Below are 26,503 nucleotides of genomic sequence, written 5' to 3'. Positions count from 1 at the left end.
CTGGAGAGATTTCGATTATCAAAGGTGTGCTTTTCTATATCCTTGCAGTGGAAATCACCATAAATTAAATGTCAGTGTTGGAAAGCGTATGAATAGGTGATCTAAGAAAGTGTGACCATCTCTCGTGTTGTTTTGGCTGCCATTTTACGATCAAAGTTACGATCTCACTAAAAAAAGCTTCACTGCAAGGATATAAAAAATTATAATTTTGATTTTGGCGGCACATAAGCATTTTTCTTTTTGTTTTTTGTGTTTTTTTTTCTTTCTATGAAAATCAGAGAAAATATATAAAACATCCATTTGTAAATATTTGTTATCTTTTTGTTCGGATTTTGATCCTTGAATAGTTATGTATGTGAATATGCAATAACATTTATGTATATCGTCGTAATCATAGCAAGGTAAATACATATAAATTTTGTGTACATTGTATATGGGGGGAAGGGGGGGTTGGGGGATCTCGGCAATCTGCACCACCCCTTTTCGATTACGATACTGTTTATGTATATATAGATGTATGTATATGGATTTTTTATTAATTAAGCATAATTTTGGTAAATTCTTACTATCCAAAAAAGGACAACAAACAAAACAACAATCACAAACAATCAAACAGATTACATACAAACATTCTCGTTTTCTTATGTTGGGGATCTTGGGGACACTTTCTTCTGCCACTCTTCTGTCACTCCTTGCACTTTCTTTTGGTTTTCTTTTTGTTTTCTTTTTTTTGTTTAAGGTTCTTTTGTTAACAGTTCAATCGCCAAAAATGTAACGGTTGATCTAGGTCTCCTTTATCCTTTATACTTTATCGTTTATCGTTTATCGTTTATCGTTAATCGATTATCCTTTTTCGTTTTGGTTTAAAACTTAGTTTATGAAGTACTCGTGCGGCGGCGGCTTTTGGTTTGGTTTTCCTTTTTTTTTCTCAATTAGGTTTTAAGTTATTCATTATTTTTGTTTTTTAAGTTATACATTTAGTTTTATAGTTTAAATTTTATACACTCTTTGGATTTACTTGGTTTTGGGCTTGTGTGTGTGTGTGTGCAGTTATAGGTGAGGCTCCCTTCGTGTTATCCTCCTTGCTAGTTAACATACTTTTTGAAACGTTGATTTTGATTTGATGCACTGGCTCTATAATTCCAATGCCCTTAGCCCCCACTAGCCCCAAAAAACGGCACCTGTTACGGTAGGTGGTGGACTGAGAGTGGGAGTGGGAGTGGGAGTAGTGGTAGTGGTAGTGGTGTGGCGGGTGTGTGCGTATCCAGGGGTGAGCGATCCAGTTCCTGTTCATGGCAGTTCCACTTCCACTTCCGTTTCCGTTTCTCTCAACTCTTCAAAGCACCGTCTCCATCTCGGCTATTTCCGTCTTGTACGACCTGTAATTGGTTGTGTTGTTGTTTTTGGAGAAAAGAACGTTTTCCCTAGAGTTAGTAGAGAAAATACTTAAGGGCACTCCACACACACACCCACAAACATTAACAAATAAAAAGTAACAGTAACCAACATGCGAGAGAGAGAGAGAGAGTGCTTTCTGAACTTTGAACTGAACAAAAAATTAGCATACTTATGTGCTGTGTGGTTTCTTGTTTTGTTGGAAAATCGAAAACATTAGTCATAACGGGCAGGGAATAGGTAGAATTAAAGCCCAAGGACCCCAGGATCCTAGCACCATCATCAATCAATCAGAGCCTAATGGCTCGGGAGCATTCAAGTCCTTCTGGCTTGTAAATAAATTAGTGCCCAAAAAGCAAATGCGAATCCTTCAAACTACACAAGTCTGGCAGGCACAAAGGATTGCCCCCAAAAAGGATTCATATATATATTTTTTTTTGGGGGGAATTTAAAGACCCAAACAATTGAAATGGGCAATTGTTGGCTATCCTCTTTCCGCTCTGGTCCCCCTTAGTATCCTTTTTAGAGTGAAACCTGAGCAGGAGCCATCCCCCCCCGCTCATGCCACGAGTGGTTTTTGACGAGTAAATGATTGACTGACTTGTCCAGTTGACCTGAAGCGTTAGCTGGTATTGGTTTGTTTGGATCCTGATCCATTAATTGCCGGCCATGTTGGCCAGGCAGGAGGAGGAGGAGGTCCTGGCCATTGTCTGGCTGTGATATGCCATCCTCCACGTTGGCACACAATCCGCTTATAATCCGGACAAAGACAATAGCTTTATTTTCAAACAGTCTGGGTCTATGGTTCGGGGGCAGGACTGATTGGATGACAACAGAGTCCTTTGATAATGGAACTAACACCAGGGACTTTCGGGCGGGGAATCCCCCTTTTCAAATATAGTGTGTGATGGGATCTAGTAATTAAATAAACATAATTCCCTCAAAATCCAAATCAATGCGAAGGGATATTTAATTAACAGCAGGCAGGGAAAGGACACTAGGCAGGACAAGGTCACTAGGCAGGGCAAGGACACTACTAGGCAGGGTAGGATGTGGGCAGGGATGAGTGCAAGAGTAACACCAAGACATGCATAAAAAAACTTACCACCTGTATAGATCTTGGGCACTGGCGGCTAGACTCAGATTCCCCAGCAGCGGCGGTCGCTCCTTCAGATGATGGTGATTCAATAGGTCGGAGGACGAAGCCAGCCTGTGAAGGATATGCTCATAAGGATATGCTTTAGGGAGATTCTTCCAAGAAAACCCACCTCAACTGCGGTGCCTTGATGCCGTGCTTGTCCATGACCTTCTCCAGCTGGCGCACCCGCAGCCTGGACATGTCCAGCTCGTGCTTCACCTTCCAGAGATGGGTGTCGCAGATGGGATCGTTGCAGCGATGCTTCTTGAGGATCTCCGTGGCCTCGTAGACGGCGCCGCGAAACGTCAGCGACTTGCCCATCGACAGGCTGATGAGGGCGCAGCAGTGACCGCCATCCTTCTTGGCCAGTCTCTTCCGGATGTACTTGAAGTAGACGTGCTCGAGGAGGAGGAGCAGGGCCGCCAGCAGGATGCCGGCCATCAGGAGCAGGAAGGCGGACAAGAACTGCTCGAGGGCCAGCGGATCGGAGGATTTGTGCTCCTGCTTCCCGGGACGACACGTGCCCGTCATCCAGTATCGGCGCAGTCGCTCCAGATCACCATTGGCCCGGAACTCGAGGAGTCGCTTGTTGAACATCTGTACGTACTTGGAGTTCCTGCTGAAGGCCAGGCCATATCCTAGAGAAGGGAGAATATTACTTTTTGGAAGATCCTCTAGCGTCCATCTGCTTACCCGTCATGGCGTACCAACTGCCCACTGTCATGAGCCGGCAATCCTCGTCCTGGGCCACCAGGTAGTCCAGCACAGTGCCGTCGTAGATGAAGGAGTCCAAGTTGCCGTTCAAAACGGCAGCCACGCCATCGGCCACGCTGGTCTTGTTGTATCTGTAAGGAGGAGGATTCAGATCAAGATCTGGGTAATCCTAGGTGATCCAAGGGGACTTACTGGCGCATGTAGTTGTGCATGACATTAAAGTACTTGTGGATTGTCGAGTCGGTGTGGCTGTAGGGGATGGTGCCGAACTTGAAGGAGGGCTTGTGGGAGAAGGGATGCACCAGCCGGGTGTCGTTCAACCCGCTGAACTCGTGGAACTCCTCCCTGCGGACACAGACAAGTACTCAGATCGAGGATACCAGAGAGACTAAGTCAAAAAACCAACCTGGTTATCATGAAGGCGGCTAGGTTGGCAGTGTAGATGGCCAAGAATACCACAGCGAAGAGGGCCCAGACATTGGTCATGAAGCGGGAGGTGAAGCCGCGCGGCGAGTCCACATGGACGGCGGCCTGGAAGAGCACGGCCCACACCAGCCAGTAGGTGCGGAACAGGGAGAACCGATACGGGGTCACGTTGGTGTTCTGGAGGTACAGCTTCATGTCGTAGCCGCTGGGCGAGAGCCATTCGAACAGGAAGATCATGAAGGTGGCCGCTTGGATGGCCACGATTCCCACCTAAACGGATGGTTCGGAGAAGAAGGAAGGAAGAGACTTACCCGCATGAGGAGGACTGAGAGAGAGAGAGAGTGGGGATAGAAGGGGTGGAGCAAAACTTACCAGCATCCAGGATGCGGTGTCGAAGGGCTCCAGGAAGGCTGTGGGCGAGATGATGCCCGTCCGCTTGGCCACCACAATGGCGATGCCCGTTTCCATGAAGGGCTCCGAGAAATCAACGACCGCCTCCCGCTCCGTGTTGATCATTAGGGAGGTGAGGACCATGTCCGTTTTGCGGTTAACCAGGTCGGCGATCAGGCCGTTCCACTTGCCATTCTCGAGGGTACCCCATTTACCATCTTCGACCCGAACCAGTTCATAAGTGAAGCCGAGTTCCTCGGCAAACTTCTCTAGCAGATCGATGCAGAAGCCGCTGCAGCACTGGTAGAAGGACTCGTTGCGGTGTGCCTGGCCCACATCGATATCGGCGGCCATTTCGTGATCCGCTGCCACACGGCACAGGACACCGCGGTCCATCAGGCATTTACCGCTCACGGGATCAGCGGGCGACAGATTGATATAGGGTGCCTCCTCTAAGAACGTTATCTTCAAGTGGAACTTCTCCGGCACGCCCTGGGGCGGGGCATGTGAGTTGCCGGGCCACGCAATGTCGCGAATGTCCAGCTTCTGTGTCTCCCACGACTTCCATACTCCAATCTGCCCTCCCCAATCGGATTGGATCGGATTGGAGGACATGATGGTTGATGGTTGGTGGTTGGCATAGGTGGTTGGTAGTGGTGGCATAATTTACAAAGCGGTGCAAGAAAGGTGCGGATTTCAGGATCGGATTCAGGATCGGAACAGTTAAGAAAACAGTAAGGAAGACGTAAGGAATGTGAGCGAAAAAAGCATGCCGAAAGCGAACGCTCCACTTACCTCCTCCCAGACGAGGTTCTTGTTATTGGCGCTGGGCCGGAGGTTCATGATCTTGAGCTCGGCGGAGCGCAGATCCCCGTCCGCCGTGAACTCGATGTTCGGCTTGTTGAGATCACCCTCGATGGAGACGTTGCGGAGGTACTTGAAGAAGCTACGAGAGACAGCAGGTCAAAGGTTAGAGGAGGATATACTTTCCTGGACCAAAAAACCCGCTCTAAGGATCAAGACCAACTCTGGGTAGGAATACTCTACTCGGATCACTCACATTTCTCCATTGTCCCAGCGACCGCGTCCCTCGTCCTCGCAGGACAACGACTGGGTGGTGAGACGCCTGTCCCTGTTGGCCGGATCCGTGAGATAGGCCTCCACCCCGTAGCTGTAGATCTTGATGGCGTTCGAGATCTCGTTCATGAGGGCCGCACTGGAGGTGTCGAAGTGAACGCCCAGCATGCCGACCGGGAACTGGGAGTGGGCATCCTTCTTCTCGATCACCGACTGGCTCACCACCCACACATAGTTCTCCCCGGTGAGCTTCATCTCCTCGGCGGCCCGCAGAATGGTGATGGCCTCCGTCTGGGTGGCGTAGAGCAGCATCACCCGGGCCTCGCTGTTGACCAGCTCCATCAGGTCACTCGTCCGGGTCACCACAATCGAGTTCAGGATGGTGAACTTGAAGTGCTCCTGCATCTCGGCCACCCGCTCCCGCACCGCCTGAACGAAGTCATCGTGGCCGGCGATCTGGGAGGTGACCACCGAGAACTGATGCCACTTGTACCGCTCCAGGATGCTCAGCATGGCGGCGCTCTGGTGCTCTATGCTGGGCGCTAGTTGGAGTTGCAGCGTCGACTGGGAGGCCCTTCGCTCCAGGCCAGAGTTGTCGGCATTCCACGAGATCACCGGTATGCCCAGGTACCCAGCCAGCTGGAGGAAGTACTGGGCCGAGGCGGTACTGTGACCGAACTGTTCGTTGTTCATCATGTACAGGATGGCGGAGACGTTGACGCGCAGGAACTCCTTGCACAGAGTGCTCAGAATCGCTGGAACGAAAATGGATATCAGTCATCATTATTGGCTTTCGGTTAACGCCCCCATTTTTATTCGAGGGCCCTGTCGAAACTAAATTAGATTGTATATATGGTAACCCTCTCTGACCCAGTAACCTCTGACCCCCCATCCCCCTTCTGATGGAAATCACAATCCCAATCTCTGCTCGTGCGTGTCTTGTGTACAGATGTGTGGCAATTAATTGCAGATTAGCCACCTTTCCAGCTTGTTTTACGGTCCAAAAGAGGAGGGGGGGAGGCATGGTGCCACGCCTGAAACCGAATCAAAGTGGGGCAGGTTTTGGGGCCTGGTGGGGGGGCTCTACAGCTATACGCACCACTCGCTAATTGACCTACTTAAACGGGTTACGATGATGAGGGAGGTCCTGTGGATAGGGATGTGGTTGGGTGGTTGGGTTAGGTTAGGTTAGGTGGCTGTGTGGGTGGTTTAGGTCTGAAAATTTCAACACCACAACCACATGAAAATCTGTATAATTATTTCAAATAAACCCTCGCTGGATATAAAATTTCTAAACAAAAAAAAAAAACAATATTTTCCAAGGAAATCGATGACAAGACATTGTCAAGTCCTTGACAATCCCCCTGCTATCCATCCCCCCCTTCTAAGGGGAGGAGTTGCTGTCAGGACTGTCAGCCGTCTGTCAATACTTTGGCAAAAATGTGAAATCTCATCAAAAAGTTTAATTAACTTTTTCATCACTTTACTTCTGCTATCTACATTTCAGCAATGACAGGATAGAGGCTGGAGGGACCCAGTCCTGCGGGTGCTATATATGTTCTCCTAAGTTTTCCCTTCGGATAGTCCCCCACCGCCCCCTCTGTCAGCCATGCATTCAATTACCATTTTCTATATAGTCACTGGAGAGATGATGGGGGGGGATAGGCCTCCAAACCACAAAGGCACAGTGATAGATCGATGGGTCGGCATATTTTTCAACAAAAAAAAAACATAAATAGAAACTCACTTGACACCGAAATTAATTTCGTTTGTAAGGGGGGGAGTATCCTTCAAATCATCCATTAAAAATTTAATTACTTGCATAAAGCGTCTTGTAATTGCATTATTATACCACCACCTCCTTGGGTGTGCCTGTTTTAAGGACTCTTCTTTCAAGGAACACATTCCTTCCAGCCTATTGTAATGGGGGGAAAATTGAATTTTGACACTGAATGCCGCCTCAATTTGACTGTCAAAGCGGCAGTGGCAGACAAGTACCACCAGTGGCAAGTACCAAGCACCAAGTGGAAAGTGGAAAGCGGCAAGTGGCAAGTGGCAGTTGCAGGACCACCTCGAGCTGATTATTTCTGGTGCCTCTGACAAAGTACAGAATAAGAAGTCGGTGGCAAGGTGGCAAGGAGTCGGTGGCACGAGTGTGAGGCAGCTGACAGCTGTCAGCGTGACTTGCCTGAAGAGACTGCCTGCCTGTCCCTGTCCCTGTCCCCTCATGTCCTTGTCAGCTTTTAGGTCCTGCGAGCAGGAAGCGACTCTGTCAACTTATTATAACATCCATTAATTTCATTTAAGCATCATTCAATTGCCTTCGTTATCACAACTTGCCTGACAAAAAGTAAAGGGGTTCCGATGTCCTTGCCAGCCAGTCTCTGGAGGACACACACACTCTCCTGCCATCTCACCAAATCTCAATTCCGGCTCGGATTCGGTTTCCTTGTCGATAATTTAGAATAACGCTCGATTAGGGGCCTGTCGCCTTGGGGTCCTCCTGGTTGGTGGTTTAGATCCCAAAACCGAAAACGAAACCGAAAACCAAAACCAAAAACCGAAACCGATACAGACACCGAAAGCCGAAAGCCAATTTAATTCCCGCATCCTGGCCAGGAAAATGTTTTAGCTTCGTCAGCAGGAATCAGTGAAGCAGGCAGTGGCACTCCACCCACTCCATCCACTCCATCCACTCCGCTGAATATCGAACTGAAAGCCTGAAGCTCTCAACCTGACTGTATCCTAATTGGAATAACCAGATTCCAGGCTTCCGGGGGAGTAAAAGGACATTTAGGAATCAGGAGGAGAAATCTTAAAATTTCAAAACAACTATTTCCAAAAACTCGAAATTCTTTAGATGATTTTATAGTTCTGACCTCATCAGACATCAGAATAGGCATCCTTCACACACACACACACACTCATACCCTTATCCTGGTGGCAGCAATTTTCCTGCCATTCAAACATTAGCACACACACACACACACACTCTCACAACTGACATGGGCGTGGCATGCAAAAAAAAAAAAGGAAAAAAAAATGGCATATTTGGCGGAGAAAAACAGGAGCCGAAACAGGAGCAGGACGAAAAGGACGAGTGGCAGGAGGAAACTTAAGCAAACTCGAAGCTATGCGATGGAAACTTGACGCATATTTTATAACATGACGTCACTAGCGCCCCAATACACACACAGAGACAGTCTTGCCGAAATCCTTATGATGGCGAATAATGGGGCGACAGGACGACAGGACGACGCAGGACATAGCGATAAGGTACGAGTGTCCGTCCAAAAAAAGAACCATCTTATCGAATATCAAAGTGTTGCCAGATGATTCCCCGCATTTCATGTCCTTTACTAGGACGACTTTAGCACGTGAACTATTTAGCACACACACACATACACACATACACACTCCCATACACACACACACACTCGTAGATAGATAGACAAGTGAAGGATGTGTGGCATGCAACGGGTGCTGGAAAGGAAAACTTGAAAACTTGGCAACTATGCCAGTTTTCGCTCCGAGGAGATGCCAAGGGCTGCGAGGATGCTCTTTTTTCCGCCTCATGTCCTTGTCTAGTCCTGCCAACTTGCCTTGCCCTTCTTATCCTTAATTTTTCGACTTATTTGTTTTAAAAGGACATCCCCCCCCTGACCGAAGTGTCGCAGGCCACAACGATGCATTGAAAATAGAATTTAATTAAAATCTCTGCACCTGCACCGAGGTCCTGCATCGAAACATCCTGTCGAAATTTGGGAATTTTTTAATATTTTAAATAATTCTGAAAAGCTGTAAGGACTGTCTGTGTTGGAGAAAGGTCACAAGTTCGCAGGACACTGGCAAATTGAAAAGCAAAACTGAAACCCAAACCAGACTAACTGCCTTCTGTCCGGCAGGACATCAACCGCAGGAGCCGTAGGCTACTGGCTCCTCCACACACACACACCCACACACACACATATACATATATATCCTTACTTCAAAAGTCCAGTGGCCAGTGGGCGGGGCATTCACCAGAAAAGGCAGAAAAATGAAAAGGCAGGACCCAGGCAGGACGAATACGCTTGAGGGTCATTTTTGACCTGCAAGTGACTCCTTCTGATTTTGGTTTTTGGCTTGAGAGAGAGAGGGAAATTTGTGGCTTAATCCTGGCCAGTACCGGGTATCGTATCCTTGAAAAAGTCGCCTGCTTTCAGTCATAAACTGCTTTCCATTCTCTGCAAGGATACAATGCCACACGTCGGGCCATTACAATGCCCGACTTGGCTTTTCAATAAATGTCCTTTCTTGCGAGGAATTTGTTTAGAATTTGCCCCCTTCCCTCCCCTCCCCTCCCCCCTCCTCCTTCGAGCAGGACAATACAAGTACTATCTGAATGTCCTGGGAATGCATAGAGGGAGAAACAATTTACGATTTTCCTCACAATTTGCATAGTTCAGAGTCAGAGGATAAACAGGATGTGGGATGGCTGATGGGCTGATGGGTGATGGGAGGTGAAAGGACACTGGGCAGGTGTGCAAAGCGATAACTGTTAATGGCAGGAACCCCCCTTGGCTTCAAAAGCTTATTACGGCCAGGATGCTGGATGCTGACAAGGTGCTGGCCAATCCACACCTCCAGTAATCGCGGGTCAGTGGCTAATAATAACGACCCCACACACACACAGGACTGCGGCCACTTCGACTGAAGGACAATCAATTGAAGGACAGCTCGGCTCAGCTGAGCACGGATGCCAGGACCCAAGCCCGTAAGCAGGATGACAAGTAAAAAATGACTTGTCCCTGATATCGGAGTATCGGAGTTTTCCAGACACTCACAATGGAATGATATATGAATGGGCGAGTCCTGGACGATCCTGCAACATAATATTTCATTTGGCAAAGTGCCCTGGATTGGTCCCGGCCCAGGATTCTCAATGAATTGAGTAACTTGGACAAGGCAGTGGGAGCTCATTTAATTATCCTTTCATTGGCTTGCATTCGCAATGCCAGTTGGCAGTCGCATCCTTTATGTCCATTCATGTCCTTTGAAATCAAGGACCGTGTCAGTCATCATTTGCATCCGTGTCGGAATAAGAAGGCGCTGTGTTGGATGTTGTTTCGAACATGACAGCCAACCGACAACAGTTTACATTAAACATAGACACAGGACGAAGGACGAAGGACGCAGGACGAGGAACTTGTGTCGATCTTAATTGCAGACAAACGTTCAATTAACGCAAACTGCCAGTACTTGGAGCACATTTCAAAGGATATCTAATCATGATGATGCGATAGAGGCTCGACTAAAAATAAATAAATGTTTAAATTTCTTTCCAAAGGACATGGCTAAGGTGTTTGTCCTTAATTCTCCCCTGACATCAGGCAGAAAATGAGCCAAACTCGATAACCGGGCCATCAAGGTTTATGGCCCAAAAGGACAGGACGGGCCACACAAGTTGAGTGGAGTGGAGTCCTTGGCCACAAAACCACTTTACTCAGGATGCTGGCTAGCAGAATCGTTTGTTGTTGTGTCTGGAGGTTAAGGTAATATCATTTTAGATGAAATTATTTTCACACAAAATAATCCCACAGGACAACTACATGTTGGGATCTCCCCTTCCTCCCTTAGCTTTCTAATATAAATTGTAAGCATCCTTTCTGTGTCCTTAAAGGATTCAATTAGATTGACAGCTTCAGTCTGGCATTAGGATTGAATTCAATTTCCATTTTCCCCACGAATATCACATCCGACTTGTCTCTGCCGATAATTTGGTTATCGATTCTGTTCCATATAGTCTTCTATAGGGCATGTCCTGCGCTCAAGGTCCTTGGTCCTTGGCAATAATAATCATTTAAAGTTGATTGCAAATTCGTTTGGGTTTGGTCTCAGCGAATATCCTGAAAAATCAGCCATTCCTGGAAATGCATACTAACTTGGTCCTTGGCAGAGGTTCTTGGCAGAGGTCCTTGCCAAAGGATTTCTCTATCTGGTATATTAAACTTTTTAAAGGCTAAACTTAAGCCCTTAACTCTCGCCCGTTTAGAGAGTCCTGAGAAACCTGAGAAACCTGACATCCTTGACGGCCTGACACTACTTTGATCCTGTATTTCACTCGCTCCTGAGCCTGGCATCCTTCAGATTCCTTTTCCCACTGCCCCGCCCTTTCTCATTTCGCCTTTATTGCGGAGGAGTAGCCGAGGAGGCGAAGAAAAGGGGTTAAGTAGCTTAAAATTAATGGCCATTATAACGGTGAACGGTGAACGTAATTAAAGGACTTTCCAGGTGTTACGCATTCCGCGACGAATCGTGAATCGCAGGAGGTCCTCGCCACTCTGGACAATAAACCAAATGGCAGGACCTTTCTTACTGAGACTACACTGAGAACTAGGACTACTAGGATATATACAGAAGGACTCACCTGTTGGACTTGGCGTCAGGGACATCATGTCAAAGTGTATGTTCTTCTGCTCGAAGGAGTAGTCCTTGAGGAAGGTGAGCTTGGCACCGCGCGTCTTGGTGAGTCCTGTCACCGCATTATTGATGCTCCGCAGGTACTCCCGCTTCCCGAAGTTCGTGTGCGGCGCGATCAGGCCGATGTTCAGTTGCTCCTTGTTGGCGGCCGCTCCTTTGCTGAGACTGCTGCCGCCGTTGGTGAGACGCAGTGCCTCCGCCTGGCTGGCCAGCAGGCTCGCCACCAAAAGCAACGGCAGTAACAGCCCCCGAACGGGCGGCGGATGTGCGGATCTGTTGGTAATATTGTGCTGTCGGCTGGCAGTGATCGGATCATCATCATCATGATGGTGGTGGTGGTTCTGGTGAAGGTCCTTCTGGTGGTTGTTCTGGTGGTGTTCGTTCGTGGCGTTATGGGAGGAGCCATTCCACCCGCTGCTCCTCCATTTCAGCTTAACGCGACTGAGCAGCATGACTGGGACTTGACTGGGCCGTCTCGGGTATCCTTACTGCGACTCTTCTCTAGTGCATCTGGATCAGTTCCGATGCCTGGATGGATGGACTTGGGTTGCTTTCTTGCTTCTCTCCTGCTGCTGCCGGATATCCTTTTGCTGCTCCGTTAAGTTACTATGTTGGCATTGGATTCTGTGAGTATTTTTTACAAAAAAAATAAAATGGGTTTTCTTTGGTTAGTGATGAGGGAGTATCCTTTAAAGAAAAAAAAGGGGAGTCCTTAATAACCCATAGTCCATACCATCCCACCCACGCACGCTTGCAACATCTGCAGAAATGGCAACAACGAACAGCAACAGCCAACAGTCGTCATTGACGTTTTCCGCCATTTCCGTTTCCGCTACTAATTTGTTATGGCCGCCGCAGTGGCATAACGGGGGGGTGGGGGGAAGCCCAGAAAAGTATGCTATAGTTGCGCTCTGCGCTTGAGTTGATATGTACAAGGACACCCACAAGTCCTTTTGTTCAACTCCTTGCCGAGATTGAAAATAAAAGGTGTGTCCTTTTTTTTTTTTTTTCTTCGTCCTGCAACTTCCGGCAATTTAAAGCTCAGGCTGATAAATTATTCGATGGGCGAAGAAAATTACTAAAGAGTAGAAAATCTAATAAAGATATATGTATATGGTGAGTGTATGTGTGTGTGTGTGTGTCGGTGTGTGTGTTTGGTTCCTTCAAATCATATTATTCCAAGTTATGTTGTTCACACAGATTCAATTTGTGAGCAATTTGCCATTCTACATAAATTAAATGGGACACCGGCTGCCGACGGCAACTCCTACTCTCTCCTGGCACCTTCGTCCTGGCCTGGCCTGGCCTGGTCTGGCCTGGCATGTCCTCTGCACCGTCTGCTACTTTTTCACATCCTGCTGTTGCTGTTGCTTCTGCTCCTGCCCGTGAATTTCCTCACTTTTAATTATTTTTAATGTTTCAGGATCGCGGAAGCAACAAATCCCCCAACTGTTAAAGTCATACAGGAGGGAGGAGGGGTGTCTAAAGGGGGGGGTGTGCTAGGGGGTGGCAGGATAACAGAACGACAGGGAGGTGGAAGGACGTGCGGAAGCAAAAATCAGCAATTCGAAATCGGAAAGCGTCGGAAAACGCCTATATTTTCGGGGTGTGGTCGCTTTTTGGTCCTTTGCTCTTCGGCCACCCCACCCCCCTTTTGGTCCTGTGGTCCTTTTGGTCCTGTCCCCCTTATGAAAGTCATCATCATAAATATCTCCCACATACTGTGGGTATACTACTGCTGGTAGTTTCGTCCTATCTTATCCTTCTCGTCCTTTTTTTTCGCGTTTTCCCTTTTGTTTGGTTTTGGCTTTTATTTTTCGGGTAGAGGGGGCGGTTGGGGGGCTGGAAAAGGACACTGAACAAAATAGAAGAATCTCTAGTTTTAGGAGGAGTATATGCCCTCCAATCTGTTTCTCTCTGTGTGGGCTTTGGGCGTCGCCTGCTGTGGCTTCGCGTCATCATTGAATGCGAATGCATGACGCAGCCCAGGACATCCTCCAGCCACTCCTCCCCCCTCCTCCAGCCAGGATCCTGCTGGCTGAATATGTTTTTGGCTTATAATTTGTTGGTGGCGACTCTGTCTGACCCCCCTAACCTCTCTCTCTCCCTCTCTCTCTCTTTCGTCCTTAACTGTATTTTGACACATGCCAGACATCCTGACTGTCAATAGGCGCTCTCTCTCTCTCTACACACTCTTTCTCTCTCTCTCTCTTGCTGGCTTTCACCGCCTTTTCAGTGGGCGACTGGGCGGGAAAGGAGTGATTACCAAGGGGGAGGGGGAGGAGGCCTTAACAGGACCTTTTCGCCAGAAAACAACTAACAACTGGGGGGCAGGCAGGACTCAAAGGCAGGACTCAGACTGGAAGCCAAAGGAAAAGCGAAATCCTCAGCCATGCAATGGCCGCCAAAAACGCCGAAGGTCATGGGCTTCTTTTCTACAGGATACACAAGGATATGCGAGTGTGTGTGTGTGTGACTCCACACTCCTTACATATGTATGTGTGTTTTGTTCACCTCGTACATGAGGGCAATAAATTGTATCTTATGAGAGAGGAGAAAGAAAGAAAGAAAGGACCAAAATAACAGACTAACAAGGATGTTCAAGGAGCTAGGGCGAGGGAGGCTGGGGAGGCTAGGGAGGCTAGGGAGGCTGGGGAGGCTGGCAGGATCATTCATTGGACGTGTAATGAATTCACGGCGTATTAAACTTTTGATTGCAAATGTTTGTTGCTCCGGCAGCTTCCAGCTTCGTCTTATTAATGCGGCTGTGTTGGATGTGTTCCTAGTCCTTGCCAGGACCAAAGAAACCATTAGAAACTGGCCGCCATTTTGCCAAGGATGTGTGTGTTCGTATTTATGAGGCATCTTGAGCATGGATATCCCTACTCCACCCACTCCACCTACTCCCTTGGACCCTTTTGACAGTTATTTACTTTTTAGCCCTACTCACATTTCCTTGGCTCTTCTCCCACTTCTTGCTCTTCTTCTTTCTTTCGGCCTGACCACGCCCACAAAATGCAATATTTTCATTTATTTTCGGCTTCTTCTTTCGCTTATCCTTGCGCCATGTTTTATCCTTTTTTTGGTTTGGCGTCTAATTTGACAGAGCCACGACCGCTGTCAGCCTTATTAGTTTTTTTTTTTTTTTTGGACCAAAACGGTTTTTGTCTGTCAACTGTATATCCTTTGTGGCATCCAAAAGGATAGTGCCAACTGGGTGTATAATCTATCAAATCCAAGTCTGGCATTCGATTCATTAATTCAGGACTCAGGACCCCCGTTCGGGGCACGAGGATGTCGTGTCGTGTCGAGCCGCCATAACAACAAGCAAACAAAAGTTTGTGCCCCCAAAAGTTGTGCCCCCGAAAATGCAAATCCCACTACACGCCACTCGACAACACTGGTGCAACATAAAACAAGGACTACACAGCCTGCAGAAGGACTAGGAAACACAAACACGTCTACCGAGTCCTGTTCTGGCCAGCCAGAAAAAAAAAACCAAAAAAAAAAAAACCGAAAAAAAGTTTGCAGCTTCCTAGAAAACTGCAACTGTTGTGCCACCAACAGAATATTTAATATCCTTATAGCTATTATCCTTATTATAGCACTAAAATACTGTAATCCGATAGCCACAAAGAGAAAGGACTACCACTATGGGTACTCTAGAATGATATATCCTTTAAGGAGCTACATGCCAGGTGGTGGCAGTAGGAGTTTATTGATTTATGCTGATGGGGTTTGTTTACGTTCCGAACTGCAACATAGGATACAGAGATAGCAAGGTGCCTAGACCACCTGGGTGGGGTGGCAAAAAAAGGATTAAAGTATGGGCCGGAAAGCAGGCGAAAAAGGATGCGCCAACACGCGCCAAAAGAAACACCCAAGGCAGCTGATCCGCTTGGCCTACCGTCTCGAATTTCGTCCTTTTAGAATAATGCAAGTTATGAAAAGGATGGCTGAGAGGGGTGGTGGGGTGGTGGGGTTCATGCAGGACTCATAATTAAAATGTGTCATAAGGGGCGACGCTGAAGGGGCTGGTAGGATGTGGAAAGGTAGTTCCCGTGGCTTTTGTTTGCATTTCAGGCTGCTTTCTTTTTTTTTTTTTCTCTTTTTTTTTCGACACTTTTAATGCACTGCCTTTGTTGTTGTTGTTGCTATTAGACACACACACACATACTCTCTTAAAAAAAAGGATTTGAATAAAAAACAAGCAAAGAGACTGCATTTTCGTCCTTTTTTTTTTTGGTTATTTTTTAAAAAATGCACATAATTTTGTTTGATGTTGTTTTTGTTTTTTTTTGTTGTTGCTGGTGCTTCTTCTTCTTCTTGGCCGAAAAAGTTTTTGTTTTATGGTGACAGTTCAGGGGCGTAAGCTGCTGCCAGGGCAAGGGGGAGGGGGGTTGGGCGCCCCCAAAAACGGCAGGGAGGACGGCTATGGAGGATATGGAAAGATGAGACAGAAGCTGAAACATGAAACAAGTCCACACCCAAAAAGTCAAAGGCACGCACAACAGCCACGACAAGTACAAATACACGAGTAAAAGGCAACGATGACGACGACGACGCAGCCTCACAGACTGACACAAACACACACACTACCACAATCACACACATTGCCAAAAAAAAAAAAAATGGGGAAAAAAATACACGCACACTAATACAGTTTAGCCCTAAAACAGGCAGACTTTTTACATACAGCCCCAAAAAATAGGCAACAGAAAATTCATTTAATTTTTTTTTTTTTTGCTCTCATTGCTGACTCGCTCTCCGCTTGGTATTATTGTTCTAGAGTACCGTTATTTCCCCCAGTTATTATTATTATTGTTGTTGTTGTCAGCCAGTCAGCCAGGCACATAAATGTACCGTTGTTCTTTGTTATAAAACAAAACACAATTGCAGGACAAGGGCGGGGACATCGAGGATGCTTTTGCTTACATTTCCGTTCACATTCCGCTCGTCGTCCTGCCTGCCTGCCTGGATGCTTGGCGCTCGTTTTTGGTTCCGGGTTGATCCGAAGTTGATCCTGTCTCTCAGTTCTAGTGCTTGCTTGATCCAAGGGTCAAAGGATCCGCTGGCAAAAACACACACACAACAACAAAAATCATTCCAAAAAAAAAAAAAACAAAGAAACACAACACAACAACGCCTTCTGTACAGAGAACCGGAGGACAGAATTAAGCCATTAAACAGAACAGAATAGAACGAGCTGAGCAGAGCGGATCGGAACGGAGAGGAACGGAGCGCGCTCTGCGGACTGAATGCGACGAGCCACCGAATGGCACTGCCATCATCCCGGGTGTCCGCAGAGCAGAGCAGCCAGCCATCCCGAGGAGCACCAGCATCCCAAGCATCCCGAGGCACGTTACGAAATCCACACACACATACAGGCGCTGGCTGGGGGGGGTGTGCTCGTTTTTCGCGGTACTAGCCAGTAGGGGTGCTTGAGGGGGAGGGGGCGGTGTGCCTGGGCCGAAGCTTGAAAGCCCGAAGCCGCCCAAAATCCCGAAGCCGGAGCATTGTCAATGTCAAAGAGAAAGAGGGATTGACTTGGTTCCGATTTCGATTTCGTTTCTCCTCGCGTCATCAGCCTGCGTCAAACGGGCATGTAACACGCCCTCCTGCAGCGTTCACGTAATATTTCTCTCTCTCTGGCGCTCTCTCTCTCTTGGCTCTCTTGGCTCTACCGTTAGCCAAACCCAATTGCTGTCTGGGTTGTCACCCTAAGCTTTTAAAAGGATTCGAAGGAGAGGATATTACAAATTATATCAATAAAGTTTCATTAAAAAATAAAGCTAGACTTTTAAATATTAATATTTATAATTAAAAGTAATATTATCTAATAAATCAAGCTTGCATTTAATAAGCTTTTATGGTTTACACCTTTTTTTTATCTGGCAACCCTTGAACTTTCTCTTTTGCGTCTGCGTCGCTCTCACCCATGTTGGGGGTGGTGTTGGGTAGGCCTCGACCTCAACGGCCATAGTACTCGGGATGGTGTCCAGAAACCACGTGTTGATTTGTTTTTATTGTACGCTTTTGTCGCGTTTCTTCTGCTTCTGATTCTGATTCTACTCTTCTGCTTCTGTTTTCGCTGCCACCGTTTATCCTGTCCTGCCTGACTTTCTCCGTGCAACTCCTCCAATCGAATCCCTGTTTCGGAATGCTCCCCGCATAGTGATGAGGCTTACACACACATAATTTTAATCAATCTCAAATGTCAAATTCAATTTAGAAGTTCTTTAAGCAGAGCTTAATTCTTTAAAAAAGGCAACCAACTTCCAAATCGGACAACATGACGTATGAGTTATTTATTTATTCATTGCTTTTATATTTAGTTTCAATATTATATTCACGGATAATCTAGTGGCACCTGCCATCACTGTGTCATAGTGTGTCATCCTTTTGGGGGGGAGCCGTTGGGGTTGGCGGGAAGGAAGGACTCTGCTTGATGGTTTCTATTTTCCGGTTTTCAGCTTTCGGCTTGAATTTCAGGCCATCTGCGCCAAAGAAGACGCTTTGCGGCTTTTCTTGTTTCCATAGTTTCCATCTTATCCCTCCGTTATATCCTTGTTTTTTTTTTTGTTTTTTTTTTTTTGATGCCCGAGTCCTTAGTCCTGTGGCCTAACTTGCCAAATTAATAAATTGCCTGTAAAGACGCTCGGTCTGGAAAAAGATAGCGACGTGTATTCGTTGATTAGATTTGAATGAGCGGGGGAGGTGGTGATGAGGCAACGTTTTTAGATAAATATGGTATATGTATGTATGTATGTGTGAAGGTGGATACACAAACACATACATACAGAAAGAGAATGGGAATGTCTATGATAGATGATTGGAGGTTGCTGCCATGGCTCCTGTTCCTATACCGGGATTATCCGGCTTCCTGTTTTCCGGTTCGTACTTTGAATTTTTTGGGTTTTTTCAGTTTTGAGACTGAGACCTGAGACCTGAGACTTTGATGGATGCGATTACGATACGGTAGCATTGAAAGGTCGATTAATTACGCTAGCCGATGATTTTGGGAAGAGCCACGCCCCATCCGGTCGTCCATTTCTTCCGTCTGCACTTCCGTTGCCTTTAAGTTTGTTATAATTTCATTTTCCTGTGTGTTTGTGTGTGTGTTGGGCCATGTATGTCCTTGTTTTTTTGAAGCTCTGTTTGCCCAACCCAAAATTTCATTAAGTTACCGATTTTGTTGCCCTCGAGACATTTTCTGTAAAAGACGAAAAACCTGGGGAGTCTAAAGAGTTCTTTTACCTTTCTCCCCCCTTAGTTTATCCTTGAAAGTACACACACACATACTCATACATTAAAATCGAGAAATAAGAAAGCAGAAAACAGAGATAAAAGCATTTAAAATAAATTGGTTAGCCGGGGAAAGGCACTCTTCCTGTTTCATCTGATAAACCGACAAAACAGTACAAGTTTCAAGTAATTTTCCACATCATTGGATGGCTGGGTGCTCTGGAAGTCACCGGATGATGCACGACGAACAGGACGTGCGCCAATTAGACGTGAAACCCCCATCCAGCCCACCTCCCCCTAGCTCATTTGCATAAATTCCCACGCTGCACGATACTCCGGGTGGACAACACAGTACCAGAGCCCAGCACCATCGCCAGAGCCCGGAGTCGGGTCAATAGAGGCCAGCCGGAAGGCAAACTGTGTTCGAACATGAATGCGAATGGAAATGAAAATCGGAATAGGAATCGAAATCGGAGGACCAACTGCATCGGCATGCAACCAAAATCCGCAATTAGATCACGCCCTCTGCCATGTCCCTGGCACAAAATACAAAGGCGAGCCCCAACAAAAAGAAATTAATGACATCGTGTCTCCATGGCCGGGCCGGATATTCCAGCCTTTTCAATCTAACGTTACCTTCCCACCTTGACAGGGTCTTCATTGGATAACCACATCCTTTGCATCTCCAATTGTTAAAAAGATTGATGGGGAATAAATCTTGAAATCATTTAAGACATTATCCTTAAGAATCGGATGTAAATTGGACAAGATATAGACGTAACTGGGGTGCCATGGTCGGAAAGTCAATTTTTTCAAAGGAAATCCTTGGAAAAAATCGTAAAATTTTAAAACTGTGTTTAGAAAAAGATTTAAATAAGGAATTGAGCTACTCTTTGCTCTGATTACAGAAAAATATGCCTTTCTCCGATCGGATGTGAATTGGAGAAACTATGAGTATCGGAAGGAGACAAAATGGCCAAATTCGAAAATGGGGATTTTTGAAGGGGACCCCCTTGCAAAAAATCGAAAAATTTTAAAACTGTACTTAGAAAATGATTTAAATGAGGGATTGAGCTACTCCTCACTCTGATTACAGAAAGGTATGCCTTTCTCCGATCGGGTATAAATTGGAGAAACTATGAGTATCGGAAGGAGACAAAATGGCAAAATTCTAAAGTTTTGAATTTTTAGGAGATTGTGACCATAGCCTGATGAAGGATTGTGGTTTAAAAAAGCTTGCGAACTTTGTTAGTTGTCCTCTCTCTTGTAGAAAAATGGCAAAATCGATTAGAAACGGCATCTGACATTTGTGGCACAAACAATCAGATGCTGCAACCGCCAAAACAACAAAAGCCACCACATCTGCAAACACAAGTGGGACACGTAGGCGTATACGCAATGTTGACATTCAATTTGAAGAGGCGCTGCTATTAATTGAAGCCCTAGAGGCTGGAAAAAGAGTGTCAACGACACACAAGAGCTATAATTAAAACCATATTTGAAAATAAAACAAGCCAAGGATACAGCAATTATAAATATTTCCTCTTGTCAGATGATTAGGAATTCCAAAGCTCTTTAAAGTGCTGCCCCTGACTTGTTTGTGTTACTTACACCCAACTACAGCTTAAAATACATTAGATGGCTAAAGTCCACAATGCAGGACTCCTGACAATGGAAAAGGCTCTAAAAAAAAAGAAATCAAACAAAAAGGGAAACAACAAAGCTTTCTGTTTAGCACAAAAAAAATCTCACCTGAGTCCTGAGTCCTGTGTCCTGTACCCCCACAAAAAACAAGCCACACAAACAAGGGCAACAAAGAAGACATCGAGGGGGAAGGAAAGTGACTAACTGGCTTGAAAATCATGATAATGCCACTATCCCATGGCTTGTTGGAGCTTTTGTTTGTTACAGTTTTTTATTTTTTTCTACTTTTTACCATTATGGCTGGACAAACTATTGGTCTCCATCATTTATTACAAATGCCAGAGGCGATTGATTGTTATAAATTCCGGCTTTCACTGGCACTTCCTATTCAAAAAAAAAATAATAAAGAAGAGACTTAAGAGTCTGGAGTCTCGAGTCTGATGTCTGGCCAAAACCTTGCGTCATTCGCAAGCAAAGCCCACACAATCGACCCAATAAGGCCAAAACCAAAACAAGATTTGCCATTCGGCTAGATGGCTAGATGTTGTTTATTCCACGCACTATATGACATCAGCTCAAAGACCTGCTCCAGCTCCAGCACCAGTTTGGTCACTACACTTAGGACAGGTCCACCTCCATTCAAATGTCCTTGACTTTGGCCTTCTCCACTTGATGTGTCTTGGCTTTAAACGAGATTAATCAGATTGGGAAACAGAAAAACGATGAAAAACTCACCTGTAATCAGGGAATCGGCATCGGCAGGTGCCACGGCAACTATGGTGGGTGTGAAATCGTCGTCTCCGGCACCCTGCTGCTCCTTGTCCGCCCGCTGGAGGACCTGCTTTCTCAGTTTTCGCAGATAGGCCGCCTTGTACTCCTCGCTGGGCTTTCCACCGGCTCCATAGCTCACTTCCAGGACAGTCAGAGGGATCACAGTGGATGATATAGGAACTAGATCTAGGGAAAGATTATATTAATCATAAATAAATAAAATATATTTAGAAAACACTTACCTACTTCGTATTTCTCGCCGGGATTCAGCTTGTAGAGCATGGGCGAGGCTAAAGAAGTGGCCACGCAAGCCAACAGAAGGAAAGTAATCGTTGTCATGTTGACAGTTTAGTCGTCTAGTATTAACTGATCCATGGATCTGCAATCATAACATGCTCGCCATCAAAATCAAAAAAGAAATTTCAAATTCGTATTTGAAAAACTCACCAAAAGCGATATTCTCACCTCAAACGATATATCGATAAGTCGATAACAGTTGCAGCATGCCTATCGCACTCCCTGTACGATATTTTCCCAGCTCTATAATGTAATGGTATTTGAGGTTTTGTGGCCGTGTTTTTGTTTGGTGAGGTAAATGAAAATCAGCGAAATCGCCCAGGAATCGAGGCCAATGGAACGGACGACCAAGTGACCAGCGCAGGCAATCAGGACACGAAGGAAAAGCGGAATTATCGGAAGGGCAGCAGCACCTCGAGCAGCGACACAGCGACAACAAAGAGGAAACGCCAACGGGGAGGAAGGGGCAAAGCATGAGCTGGAGCTGAGCTTGAAATCGAAATTAAAACTGCAACTGCAACTGCGACCAGGAGTGCGGAGTGTGACGACGAGTGGCGAGGGCAACCAAACAGTGTGGGCGGACAATCAGACAACGTGACGAAAAGTTGGGTAATTGGATAAGCAGCCAAGTGACTTGAAGAGCAGCCCATGAACTTCAGGTGTCCAGGCAGTAGTTCCTCATCAGAGACGACAGAAATTAAATCCTGCAGCCACCAACAGCACCTCCACGGCGAGGCAACTGGCAGAAACAAATCCGCAGACGCAGCAGCAGACGGAGATAACAACGGATCCACTATGAGCACTGTGTTCATAAACTCTCGCAAGAGCCCCAATGTGCTGAAGAAGCAGGGCACCGACCAGTGGGTCAAGCTGAATGTGGGCGGCACCTATTTCCTCACCACAAAGACGACGCTCTCCCGCGACCCCAACTCCTTTCTGTCACGTCTGATCCAGGAAGACTGCGACTTGATATCGGATCGGGTGAGTATTTTTCTCTCTCCCCCCATGCTCTGGCTGGTCGCCCTACCCCCCCACACACACAGACACACGCACACTCATGAATATTACACATTAATAGCATCGCCCCACCATCGTGGCTGGGCTATAATTATAGTAATAAGGCAGGCCATTCCAACACCAAAAATTTTAGTGCACATGTATGACTGGGTGACCCAATGCAGGTCATGCAGTGGCAGCCAGTGAAAGCATAGCTAGCCAGCGCAGAAAAATCGTTTTTCTAGGTCGCAGGTCACACAGTGGAGAGCAAATACCTCAATATTCAAGATACAGAATATCGTAAACAAATGTAATTGGTGTGAGTTATGTCTATTATTAGTAATTTTTTGAATATTTCTTTTATTTCATTTTTAATTGTTTCTCGTTCAAGTAATAAACTTTTTGTCGAAAACACAGATCATATGCGAGTGACCCAGTGTACTCTGGCAAGGAGAAGCCAGAGAGAATAAGAACAGAGACCTTGCAGCCGAGAGCCGGAGAGCTCTGCACTTGCTGCACTTGGACATAGTTGTGTGGGTGAACTAGTTTCGCAGTGACAGGCAGAGGCCCTGCTGACCAAAGTCCTTGAGCCTTGCAGCCTTGGTGCCTTGGAGCGGGCGCAGCTCCGTGGGTGGTGCTGATGGTAGGGTGGTTGAAAACAACAAAAAAAATAAAGGCCCAATCATAACAATAATCACAACATGAACGCGACCAAAACCACAAACAATTATATTCAAACACAATTCCACAGAGAAATTCCAGATGGCCTCTTGTTATGTACACCGAAATAATAAATAAGCTCAACAAATACGGCAATGAACAATCATTGCCAGTCACTACTGTACGGCGGAACTACAATGGGCAGCCAGTGGGCTTTTTCTCTTTGTGCATGGATAGTAATTTCGTGTTATATATTCCTCCCACGATGCTTAAATACTGTCGAACAATAAGCATTGCACTTTGTATTCATGTACCAGAGCGTTGTGTTTCACTATTGATTAAATTCGTTGCTCACCCCGTGACCAGACCAGACCAGAACATAAAATACACCCCGAACCGAGTCCGGTCCGGTCACCCACCCCCCCCAGGCCATTCTAGCTATTACCTGAGTGGTGGCCTTAAGGTGGTTGGGCCTCCCCCTCCCCAGCTCGATTAGTAATTACTAACACCGTGTAATATTCTCCCATTGGCAGGACGAAACTGGCGCCTACCTGATCGACAGAGATCCCAAATACTTTGCCCCGGTGCTGAACTACTTGCGGCACGGTAAGCTAGTACTCGATGGCGTCTCTGAGGAGGGAGTACTGGAGGAGGCCGAGTTCTATAATGTGACACAATTAATAGCACTGCTGAAGGAGTGCATCAGTCACAGGGATCAGGTAACTATGTCCTTTAAGTACAAAGTAGTTATGTTCCAAACCAATCTCTTCTTCTCTAGCGGCCGCAAGCGGACAAGAAACGGGTTTATCGTGTGCTTCAGTGCCGGGAGCAAGAACTGACTCAGGTGAGTCCTTACCAAACTCCATATTAAAGCTTTTGATAAACTATTTGTGTCTTAATCTCATCCTTAGATGATCTCAACGCTTTCGGATGGTTGGCGATTCGAGCAGTTGATCAGCTTGGGTATGCAGTACACCAGTTATGGGCCCTTCGAAAACAATGAGTTCCTGTGTGTGGTCTCCAAAGAGTGCGGAACGACGGCCGGCCGGGAGCTAGAGCTAAACGACCGCGCCAAGGTCCTGCAGCAGAAAGGATCACGAATGTGAGAATGAATAATTATCTTATTTGATTTGTTTCTCAAACTAACATTCCATCTCTTTCTTATTTGAATGTCTTTAGTCTTGGAATTTAAATGCGCACAATGTTCACATAGAAACCTTTAACGAGATCGAACTCACATCATCTATCAATCAAAAAACAGAATTCATCGCCAATCAGCTAACAATAGAGACAACAGCAACAATAAGAGCCGCCAAGGAAGCGCCACATTAGCAACAGTACATCATCAGGCAGTTCATTATAGGATTTCAGACTAGACCAGACCATACCAGACCAGCCACAGCCACCTACCAAGTTCATCCCAAGCAGCCGCGTTTCAAAACAGAAGTTAACAGACAAATACTGAAATTCGATTTCAATAGCGTTGTGCGCTTGCTCCTGTACTATAGACTATATATATATAGCACTGTAGAGAGCTAATTTGTGGGCTGGAGTGCATGTGTTCAACTCGAGTGGAACCAAAAACTAAGAAAACAAATGAAATAATATAAAAAAAAATTACAAACTAAGCTAGAACCACAACCAGCCAACCAGTGCTTTGTTGAGCGCCTCTGCTTTGAGCTCCGCGAGAGCACAGTTCTCAGGTCCTGAACGGATCTCTCTTGCGTACAATAAGGTAGGAATTATGCACAATTTAGCGGATGTTTGTAGGGTTAGGTCTTAGTAGTTTTTATAGTGCTTACAATATAACAACACCGACTATTTCGCCGCTGGGCAGTCGCGTCCTTGGTTAAGCAATTTAATTTCATAAACTGTACTCTAAGTTGGAGCTGCATTTACATGTCAGACTTGGATGCTCCCCAGAACCGTAGAGCCGTTAACTAAAGGATTAACTATTTGTTTGTCCAATGAGATACGTTTTTCGATTTAAAATAACCAAAAAAATATAAAGAAAAACTTTAAATTGTTCAAACAAATGGTAAATTCTTGAGTATAAAATTCGTTCCGCGTTGTGTACGCCCCCGGCTACTACCTTTTGAGCTTTATTTAAGTGAAAAATACAAAAAAAAATAATACATGAAAAGCAAAAACAATGATATCCACTAATGAAAACAAATGAATTACGACTGAATTTATGTGAACTTGCACTCAAAAATATAACAAAAAAAAACTTGAAATTTGATAGTGACGAGAAATGTTAATTAATAAAAACAAAAAAGCAAATAATACAAAATGATGGAATTATAAGCGAAAACCCTATCCGGCGACGTTATGTTCAGACAGGCATATAATATAATATGATAAGTACATTAATGTATATAATTTTAAATACATAGATACTAATTTATACACAAGAAAACAAAAGAAAATGAAAAAAAAAAAAATTTGATAACAATTCAAAAACGTCGCCACCTACTCGTCGTACCCATTTTGACTTATTTTATGTAACGTAAGGTGCGTGCTGATTATTTAGAGAATAACTTTAAATTATGCTAAACGTGAATTTTTGGTTCACGCAGCTCCCGGTTAATGCCGTAAATATATATACCCGGATCCGGCAAAACAGCAATACCAGAATGGCGCAACTGCTTTAAATATATATGCAGATATACAGCAGATACAGAATATGGGTAAAGCTATATACATATATATATATACACATGCAGATATTCAAAACGATAATACGATAATCCTAATGTAAAACCCTCAATAATATTGTACTCACCCGGGCCTTACCTAACCCCCTCCACATTATAAAGAATAAAACTCTTCACAAGTTTACCCACGTTTCTGCAGATAGGTGTCTCGCCATACCCTGATTCCAGGCACCAGTCCTCGATAATCCACACTCACTCAAACTAATAATAATACATTTAAGAATAAACAAAAAAAACTAATAAACATGACAAAATCTGACCAAAATCTGGAAACTTTTTTGCAAAATTTCAATCTTGAAAAATTCAAATTATAACATTAACTTTATTTTAAACCATTCAACTTGTTTGATTCTTTCGTCGCATTAAGTCTGGGGCAACTGGGAAGCTGGAAACTTCAATAATATGAACTAAATTTTCGAAATAATATTTTTTTTTTGTGTATTTAATAAATAAAACAAATTCTTGGAACAACAAATCATCTTCAAAGCAATATTGACTCTTCTTTGGAATGTCCTATTTATAGAAGTACTACAATTTATAAATAGATGATATGTACAAACAATACTTTGGT

At 45.4% G+C, this 26,503-nt stretch overlaps 3 protein-coding genes across 4 annotated transcripts; 1 reads left to right on the top strand and 2 right to left on the bottom strand.

The window, feature by feature from the left end:
• Positions 1–913: 913 nt before the first annotated feature.
• Nmdar2 (NMDA receptor 2) lies at positions 914–12,172 on the bottom strand. 2 transcript variants are annotated; one of them, XM_017232992.3, is made up of 10 exons: positions 11,550–12,172; positions 5,124–5,895; positions 4,859–5,009; positions 4,046–4,639; positions 3,654–3,943; positions 3,440–3,592; positions 3,227–3,378; positions 2,664–3,171; positions 2,501–2,605; positions 914–1,379 (listed from the first exon to the last, which is right to left on the bottom strand). In XM_017232992.3, the coding sequence occupies exons 1-10, from the start codon at positions 12,052–12,054 to the stop codon at positions 1,337–1,339; spliced, it is 3,273 nt and encodes a 1,090-aa protein (XP_017088481.2). In that variant the 5' UTR covers positions 12,055–12,172; the 3' UTR covers positions 914–1,336. The 2 variants fall into 2 exon arrangements, with proteins under 2 accessions (XP_017088481.2, XP_017088482.2); XM_017232993.3 differs by having other exon boundaries at positions 2,504–2,605.
• Positions 12,173–21,020: 8,848 nt separating this feature from the next.
• Positions 21,021–21,647, bottom strand: LOC108119706 (uncharacterized). Its single transcript, XM_017233002.3, has 3 exons — positions 21,505–21,647; positions 21,227–21,448; positions 21,021–21,174 (listed from the first exon to the last, which is right to left on the bottom strand). The coding sequence occupies exons 1-3, from the start codon at positions 21,599–21,601 to the stop codon at positions 21,131–21,133; spliced, it is 363 nt and encodes a 120-aa protein (XP_017088491.2). The 5' UTR covers positions 21,602–21,647; the 3' UTR covers positions 21,021–21,130.
• Positions 21,648–21,789: 142 nt separating this feature from the next.
• Positions 21,790–26,418, top strand: inc (BTB/POZ domain-containing protein inc). The gene is made up of 5 exons (XM_017233001.3): positions 21,790–22,540; positions 23,749–23,934; positions 23,994–24,059; positions 24,127–24,317; positions 24,395–26,418. The coding sequence occupies exons 1-5, from the start codon at positions 22,208–22,210 to the stop codon at positions 24,405–24,407; spliced, it is 789 nt and encodes a 262-aa protein (XP_017088490.2). The 5' UTR covers positions 21,790–22,207; the 3' UTR covers positions 24,408–26,418.
• The last annotated feature ends 85 nt before the right edge of the window (positions 26,419–26,503 follow it).

This window comes from Drosophila bipectinata, chromosome XL (genome assembly GCF_030179905.1).
Source record: "Drosophila bipectinata strain 14024-0381.07 chromosome XL, DbipHiC1v2, whole genome shotgun sequence".
In the NCBI taxonomy this organism is placed as follows: domain Eukaryota; kingdom Metazoa; phylum Arthropoda; class Insecta; order Diptera; family Drosophilidae; genus Drosophila; species Drosophila bipectinata.
Note: the sequence above shows the minus strand (reverse complement) of the source record. Positions and strands in the feature narration are given on the sequence as shown.